This window comes from Mobula birostris, chromosome 21, assembly GCF_030028105.1.
Source record: "Mobula birostris isolate sMobBir1 chromosome 21, sMobBir1.hap1, whole genome shotgun sequence".
In the NCBI taxonomy this organism is placed as follows: Eukaryota; Metazoa; Chordata; class Chondrichthyes; order Myliobatiformes; family Myliobatidae; genus Mobula; species Mobula birostris.
The window spans coordinates 25,419,294-25,428,010 of NC_092390.1; the positions used below are offsets into that span (position 1 = coordinate 25,419,294).

At 45.7% G+C, this 8,717-nt stretch overlaps 1 protein-coding gene across 1 annotated transcript; it reads left to right on the plus strand.

Annotated features, from left to right (window-relative positions):
* The first annotated feature begins 5,041 nt into the window (after positions 1–5,041).
* egr2b (early growth response 2b) lies at positions 5,042–8,418 on the plus strand. The gene is made up of 2 exons (XM_072239194.1): positions 5,042–5,495; positions 5,987–8,418. Exons 1-2 carry the CDS (start codon positions 5,336–5,338, stop codon positions 7,066–7,068), a joined length of 1,242 nt encoding a protein of 413 aa, XP_072095295.1. The 5' UTR covers positions 5,042–5,335; the 3' UTR covers positions 7,069–8,418.
* The last annotated feature ends 299 nt before the right edge of the window (positions 8,419–8,717 follow it).

The window sequence follows — 8,717 nt, forward strand, 5'->3', positions numbered from 1 at the left end:
ATGAGGAGGAATTCCTTTATCCAGAGGATGGTGCATCTGTGGAATGCATTGTCACAGATGACAATGGAGGCCAAGTCTTTCGGTAGATTTAAAGTGGAAGCTGAGAAGTTCTTGAAGAGTAAGGATGTTAAAGGTTACAGGAAGAAGGCAAGGGAATAGGATTGAGAGGGAAAATAAATCTGCCATGATCAAATGGTGAAGCAGACTTGATAGGTTGAATGACCTAATTCTGCTCCTATGTCTTAAAGTCTTGTGGTCTTAAAGGCATTTGATAGCTGTCAAGCAAATGGTGAGCCAAAGGGTTTGTCGTGCGCTGTATGTCTGTTGATCAGTGTCTGCTAAGGAATGATTCAAAGGTAGTGAACGGGAGAATACTGTGTAGTAAAGGAGTAACTATATTTGAGTTACTCAAAGGGATAATATTGAGACTAAGATTACCAAAAATGGAAGGGAGCCACAGAGAATAAAGACTGTGAGGTCATGTAGATTCAATAAGCGTGGTGTATCTCTACAGATGTACCGTGGAGAGTTAGTCTTGACAAAGGGTCTCGGCCTGAAACGTCAACTGCACCTCTTCCTAGAGATGCTGCCTGGCCTGCTGCATTCATCAGCAACTTTTATGTGTGTTGTGTGGAGAGTATCTGGCAAGTTGCATCACTGTCTGTATGGAGGCACCAATGCACAGGACTGGAAAAGGCTGCAGAGGGTTATAAACTCGGCCAGCACCATCCTCCCCACCATTGAACACATCTTCAAAATGCAAAACCTCAAGAAGTTGGCATCGATCATGATGGACTCCTGCACCCAGAACATACCATCTTCTCATTATGAGGAGGTACAGGAGTCTGAAGATACATATTCAGTGCTTTAAAAACAGTTTCTTCCTTTCCACCATCCATGAACACTACCCCACTATTTTGTTCTCTTTCTACACTACCGATTCTTAAATATATTCTTATTGCAATAGATTGTCATTTTTATATCTCACACTGTACTGCTGCTGCAAGGCAACAAACATAACAACATGTGTCAGCAATAATAACCCTGATTTTGGTTCTGAAAACAAGGAGAAAAGTTTGGAATTTTATGGAAATGAAAAGGAACACAGGAAGGCATAAACGGAATAAAGGTTTGGGGTTCCTGGTTTGGTCTCAGTGTCCAGGACTGTAATTCGCACGCTCTCTCTGTTCATACTTACCTGGTCTGATGCGGAGTCCTGATCATGCTGGCACAAAGCAACTCAGTATTCTGTTCTTGCAATCCTGATTTGGACCTGACATTCTAGGACATTTATAGAAAGTGAAGTAAATACGTTATAAATTATAAAATAATATTTAAAATAAGGTTAACTAAGAATACAATTAAAACACATAGCTAATTTTTTAAAGTAAATTAATACTAAGTAATTATAACAAGATAACTTTCCATTTGCTTCCTAGTCAGCAGCCTGGCGATTCCCTTTGGAAACAGTGGAATATTAGACCCTGCACCTGTTGAAGAATTGGAGAAGTGATACCCAAGACTAATGCTGGGGGATATCATCAAGACTGTGCTCCACCATTCAGCTGCCTACAAGATCTGTCAGTAAATCCAGGATTTTAGGATTTTCCATGCATGAGACTTGCTGCCATTTAAGTGCTGGCACTTCTCAGAACCACATATAGGGATTTGCATTGACCAGAGAGTGAAAGCATGTACAATGATTAAATTCAGCGTGTAGCTTATGTTTTCCATCTTGTCCCTGCCCTGCTTCCAAATGTAGGATAAGTGACAGAAGATGCCACAAATTGAATGTCGTTACCATCCCCGAGTCCCCACCATTAATGTCAAGAAGGGGGGAGAAGGGAAGGTAACTATTGACTTAAAATTCAACTGGTCTGCCACATAACTTCACTTGACTTTGTTCAAGATCAGGTGAGTATTCTGTAACCATGGAATAACACATAAATCTTTCTGCAAGACACAAGTCAAGAGAATAATGCTGGAATTGTTCTCCGTTGGATATCCCAATCCTGTTCGAATATACTCAGGGAACCTACTACGACCCAGAGATGTCAGTCTGCATTAGTACCACCTCAAACACATTAAGCATTAATTTCTTCTACCATTGTGGTTACAAAGTGTACCACCAACAAAATATACTGCAGTACCTGCATTTGCTATTTTGAAAGAACCTTCCATGGATAAAGACTTCAAGCACGTGACATCTCATCTTGACATGGAAACATAATTGCTGTCTCTTCATCATTGCAGCATCTAAATCCTGGAACTCTTTACCAAAGCTATCATGACAGTTCTTTCCCTGGACCGCATGGCGAAAGAAAGTGGCTCACTGTGCAGAGGAGATTACCAGGGTGCTGCCTGGCCTAAAAAGCGTGTTTCATGAAGATAGTTTTGAGCAAGCTTGGGATGTTCTCATTTGAGCAAAGGAGGACGAGGGCTGACCTGAGAGTGGTGAACAAAAGGTAAGTGGCATAGATTGAGTGGATAGCCAGAGACTTTATTGCAGGGTGGAGATGGTTAATACAAGCAGGCAGAGTTTTAAGGTATTTGGAGGAAAATATAGAGCAGATATCAGAGAGTGATGAGTTCATGGAACACGCTGCCGGGGTGGTGGTAGAGGCAGATACATTAAGAGCATTTAAGAAACTCCTGGATAGGCACATGGATGATAGAAAAATGGAGGGTTATGTAGGAGCGAAGGGTTTTGGAGCAGGTTAAAAGGTCGACATAACATAACTGAAGGGCCTTATTGTGCTGTAACGTTCTAGGTTCGATTACCTTTTCAGGGACAAACCAAATAGAAAATGCTGGGGATGCCCTGCAGGTCAGGTAGCATCTGTGGAGAGAGAAAAATAACATCTGAAGTCAATGATAAGTCATTTAGATTTCTAGTGCCTTTGTTGCTTCTCACTTATCAAATGCTGCCGTTCAGAATGAAGCCCACATCCTAAAAAATTAATAGGTATCTGTGACTAAAACATAAGAGCAGGAATAAAAACAAATTTAAAGCATGAAATACAGAGGGTGGCAAACCATGCATATATACAATATCTAATAAGGTCCAAGAAAGGACTGTCAATAGAGTGGACACTGTTCAATCAACAAACGGAACTGGGCTAATGTGCTGGGCAGTTAAAAGAGCAGAAGTCCAAATCCTGCGTACATTGTGATTACTTTTTTTTTCAAAATTTTGCTCTTGTGTAATAAATTGTGGGCTTCAAGACTGAAGAGCGTTGTTTTCCGTTGTGGGGTGAAAGGAGAAGTGAATGCGAACCAGAGTCCAGAATTTAGATCACAGCTCCGCATCGAGAAAGTGACGCCCTGGCTACGAGAGGAAACGGGCTGTAGTATAACTCGGCTGTGATTTCGCATGATTTCCAGGCAATTTTAATCTTCGAATCATTATGGTGCTAAAATTAGTAATGAATAAACTTTGTTTCCGGTTTCAGAGCAACCTGCAGGAGAGAATGACCTGAGTGTGAGCCCAGTTGTTCGAATCAAACTCCGCTGTTTTGTTTTATGTGGATGACTTGGGAATGATCAAGAGCTGCATATTGGAATCAAGTGTCCCATCCCGACATAGAAAATGCTTCATAATGTCCAACGCGCGCATACACACACACACACACACCTACACCCTTGCAACCACTCCCCACAAATTCACATCCATGCCCTATAAATAACAAGGGATACTACAAGATCACATCGAGGAAGACGGGAACGATGCCAGTAAGGGAAGTATAACGGTAAACGTACATTATACGGCGCACTTGGGCCGGGAGAACATACAGTGAATATTGCAGGAAGAGGGCTGGATCAGACTGGAGGGAATGAAGGTGGCGGGCTGTGAGTGAAAATGCGTGAGAGAGGCAGTATAAACCAGAGACAAGAGCGTCCGTATGTGCGTGTGTGTGCGCGTAAGAGAGAGTTGAATGACCATGGATGAAGAATTCCATTAAAAAAAAAGTAGGAATTGGGCAGAATTGTTTAGAAAGGACAATCCACATTGTCCCATTTTTTCCCCTTACACTGCTTGTATGACCATATGAGAAATTTGGGTGTACAATTGTTTCCTTAAAAACAATTGTTTCCGGAACATGAGATTCTCTGGCAAGTTGTTAATGCTGACTCAATCGTATATGCTCCCTCGCTAAAACTTATTGCGCGGGACAGTTCAGAAGCAGACTGTGAAGAGAGCAGCGCCGCGCGGCTCGCGACGACACTGTCACGTTGCCTTTTAAAGCATTTTATATATAGGTGATTGGAGAGAAACGCGAGAACAGAAACAGAAGTAATCGCCCAGCAAAAATCCCTATGCAATGAAAACTGTGGAAAAATTTTGAAATCGAAATTGCTCAAAGCGAAAAAGCTTCACAGATGCCTCCACCTCCGCAATCTCAAACCAATGTTTATAAATCAAAGGGGAGGGAGGAGACAATGTGCAATGAATCGACTGAAATAAAAATTATCGCTATCCTGACATACAGATGCACATAAATTATTTTCGCTTTCTGTCTTTAAATAATTTCTGGCCAGCTATCCGTAGCGGCGGTTGTATGGAGCCCCACTGCGGTCTCCCGTTCCTTCCACTGGTCGGCTTCGCTGTGTTGTGTCTCACAGTCGCTCGTGTGGCTTTTGAGTTTCCGTGACTTATTTTCCGGAATCTCACGCCAAATATGGGGAAAAGGCGGGGCGGAGGCATCCTCTAACCCGCCCCTGTCCCCCGCCGGATCCTCTCGCCATACATGGACAGCCAAATGCAACCGGAATCCCTCTCTTAACTCTTGGAAATGTTCGGCCGCGCAGAAGTATTCAGTTAGCAATAGCGCATCGCCAACCCGGGAATGGGGAGAGGGGAAGGAGGGAGTGGGATTTGTCCCTTCCGCTCTTGGCCCGAGTGCCGGCCGTGCCCAGGGGACTGCTCCCTACCCGGGCCGAGGGGAGGGGCAGCGCTGGCGGCTTGCAAACCCGTCCCTTTTCCGCCCACCGCGTCAGCGCGTCGCAGCCCTTTTCCTCTCTCATCCATATATGGTCTCTTACGTCACGGGGCATTCGTTGGGTCGGGATAAATAGTAAATGAAGCTCGAGAGAGGGAGGCTGAAGCAGAGAGAAAGAGTGTGAGAGAAGTGGCAGAGATTAGCAGCAGTTTAAAAGGAGCTAAACATTTAATAAGCGGCAGGGGAAAGAGCCTTGCCACTTACTCAGGCTCTCCGAATCAGGGCAACCCCACACTGACATAGCCCGGCTTCACCACTGACACTAACGATAATTGGAGGTAGGAGGAGAGGGAGAAAAGTTTTTATTTTGATCCGAATTCCGGCCAAAACAAACGATGACAGCGAAAACGGTGGAGAAAATCCCGCTGCCGCTCGGAAGTCTCTTTCACCAGCTGCCCGAAAGCATGTTCCCTGTAGAGGAGATCAGTTCGATGCCCGCGTCCGTCACTATCTTCCCTAACCCGGAAATGGCACAGTATGAGCAGATGGCCTCAGGTAAGCAACTTGGCACCGAGCACCTATTCGGTATGCGCGACTTGTAGGGGGGCTGGCACTGTTAGCGGCGGCTGGGCTGCTGGTAACCCCACGCGCATCTTTATTTACCTTTATTTCACGCAACAGTTTGTGTAGTAGCGCAGAGGCTACCGTTCTTTCCATCTCATTCATTCATTTCGCGGGCGCTAGAAATCATTAACCAGGAAAATCGCGTGAATCCGACGTTAAAATAGAATGTGCGCTAATGTTATTTTTTAAAGTTAAATATCTTGAATGTGGGGTTGTTTTAAGTCGTTTGGTGAGCTGTTTAGTCTGGCATTCAGTCTGTTGTGTTTGGTGGGTCCTGCTTACTTGCTGATGAACCAGTCTCGGGGGTTGTGTCTCAGGTGCGCCCTGTAAGTCCCACCTCCGCTTGTAGTTACTTCTCCAAACCTACGTGAAACTCTGCGTTGCATCCTTCAGACCGCCAACGATTGTCCTTTACTTTTCAGATGGAATAATCAACGTGGACATGGCCAGCGACAAAAGAGCAATCGACCTACCTTATCCCAACAGCTACCACCTACCCTCTGCGCACAGAACACAGACTGTTGGCTACACAGGCAAATTTTCCATTGAGTCTCAGTGCGCCAGTCCCAATTGGAATCCTGAAGGTATCATCGTGAGCGCCGGGGTTCTCGGAATCCCTGCATCGTCCTCCTCTTCATCATCCTCTTCCTCCACGGCTTCTCCAAACCCGCTCTCCAGTCCCCTCAGCTGCACGATGGCGCAGAGTCAGAACGAGATGGAGCATATGTACTCGCCGCCACCTCCTTACACCTGCGGGGAGATCTATCAGGACCCGACTCCTTTCTACAGCACCTCCACTGGCAGCCTCGGGTACCCTCCTCCCCCGTCCTACCCTTCTCCAAAACCGATGGTAGACAGCACTTTATTTCCCATCCTGCCGGACTATAGTAGCATCTTCCAGCCCCAGCACCCGCACCGGGACCTGCACCCGGGGACCGAGCGCAAGCCTTTCTCCTGCCCCGTGGAGCCCGGCAGGATGGCACCGCCTCTGACTCCGCTTTCCACCATTAGAAACTTCACCCTGGGCAACCCGGCAGGGGAGGGCTCCCGGCTGCCCAGCGCATACGGCGGACAGAACTTACCTCTCCGGCCCATCAGGCTCAGGAAATATCCAAACCGCCCCAGCAAGACCCCGGTGCACGAGAGACCCTACCCGTGTCCGGCCGAGGGCTGCGACCGGAGGTTCTCCCGCTCCGACGAACTCACCCGGCACATTCGGATCCACACGGGGCACAAACCTTTCCAGTGCCGCATCTGCATGAGGAACTTCAGCCGGAGCGACCACCTCACCACCCACATCCGCACCCACACCGGCGAGAAGCCCTTCTCCTGCGACTTCTGCGGCAGGAAGTTCGCCAGGAGCGACGAGAGGAAGAGGCACACCAAGATCCACCTGAGGCAGAAGGAGAAGAAGCTGGCCAGCGAGAGGGCGGCCAGTTCCTCTGTGGGAACTCTCTGCAGCGGCAGCAGCCCTTTGCCTCTCTGTCCGCCCAGAACAGTCTAAACTGGAAACACAACCCGCAAAGAAATGACACTACTGTACCCGAAGGCAAAGAACCTAAGGGCGTAGACAAAGTATTTATGGCAGATTGCACCCGAATTTCTGACAGTTCTTTGATATACTGTTTGCTACTTCCTCCAGCTTCGTCTCCAAGAACATGAGAACGCCCCTCTCCCCTGAAGATCTTTTGGAAAAGCACATTGACTTTTTTTCTTTAACTCGGCTTTTCTTTGTATTATTTTGCAGCACACGGTTTCTGGTTTCCCCACAACGGCTAAGGTAGTCAGGACATTGCACATGCCGTGTTAACGATCGGTCTCACCCCTCACCTGCCAGTCCCTAACCGTAGTTCCGGGGCACAGCCTTCCCTCCAAAGCCACTTCTTAAACGTGCAACCGGCGTGAGGTGGCTTGAAAACGACCCTGGAGGGAAAGGACTTGAGGTGGCGAAGGTGTTGTCGCGGGGAACTTGTATGCAAGATAGGAAAGGGATGTTTTGTGGAAAAGGCAGCGAATGTTTTCTGAGGAAATTAGCTTCGGCACTTTTTTTATTGGTCACTAATATTTCCAACAACAAAAAAAAGCTAAGCATGATAAGCAGTGTAAAAGCTCTCTAATCTGATAAGCATAACCAGGAACCGGCTTCCTTTTGCTGAAGCCTTAAGTTTAGTACTGTGTGTACAGCAAACAATTCATATTTTAATTCTTTCCTAGTGGTGTAACTGACGCCCAAAGGAAAAAGGGGGTTAGAGAATTCAAACCGGATCAGAGAATACTGAGAGACAACTTTATCCCGTGTTAGTTTAAATCGCAAGTGGATGTTTTGTACTTTCGCATTTGAACTCTGCATGCTGAGATTTTTTGGTGCCTTGTTTATTGTGGACGATTCTATATGTCTGCATGTAAATATCCAGCCTTAAAGACTGACCATGGCAATCGTGAAATCGCCAATAACCTTCACAAGCTGGCGAAACGGTTCAATTCCTGCCAATTAATATGGAGTTTTTTAGAAAATATTTTTGTACGTGTTTTGTGCTAATATTTCCAAGTGTTTCACATTTTGTAGCAAAGCTCTGGTTGTAAAGAGTGTGAATAATTCTTATGTTGCTGATGCTGACCTGTCAAATGTTTAATGTATTGGTGTAAAACCACTAACTGGGTGAAAATTGAACTAATTGCTCCCATCAAACTTTACTGTTTTATGGTTATATTGATGTAAATATAATTTTACAAAATATGTATATTGCGTGCGTGCGTGTGTGTGTGTGTGTGTGTGTGCGTTTTCATAAATTGCATCACTTATATGCCATTCGGATTTTTCTGATCTGAAATGTACTGTCTAACGACAATAAAGCAGGGTCAATAATAATTTACGAAAAAGAATTGGGTACATGAAAAAGAACAATTTTCACGAAATGTGTCAGTGATATTAAACCTGATTCTGATTCTGAAGAGGGGTAAAGAGAGAAGCAATGGATCTAAGTGGTTAGTGCAGATGCGACTGGCCCAATACTTCTCTCTGTGGAGAATAATCCACAATTCTGACCTTTTATTCGGAACTTCCCGTCCCCTCAGTACTACAGTGAAGTGTCAGCCTGGACTGCGGATTCCAGATCAGGCAGGGATCTTGAATTCCCGGGTTGTGTGATTCAG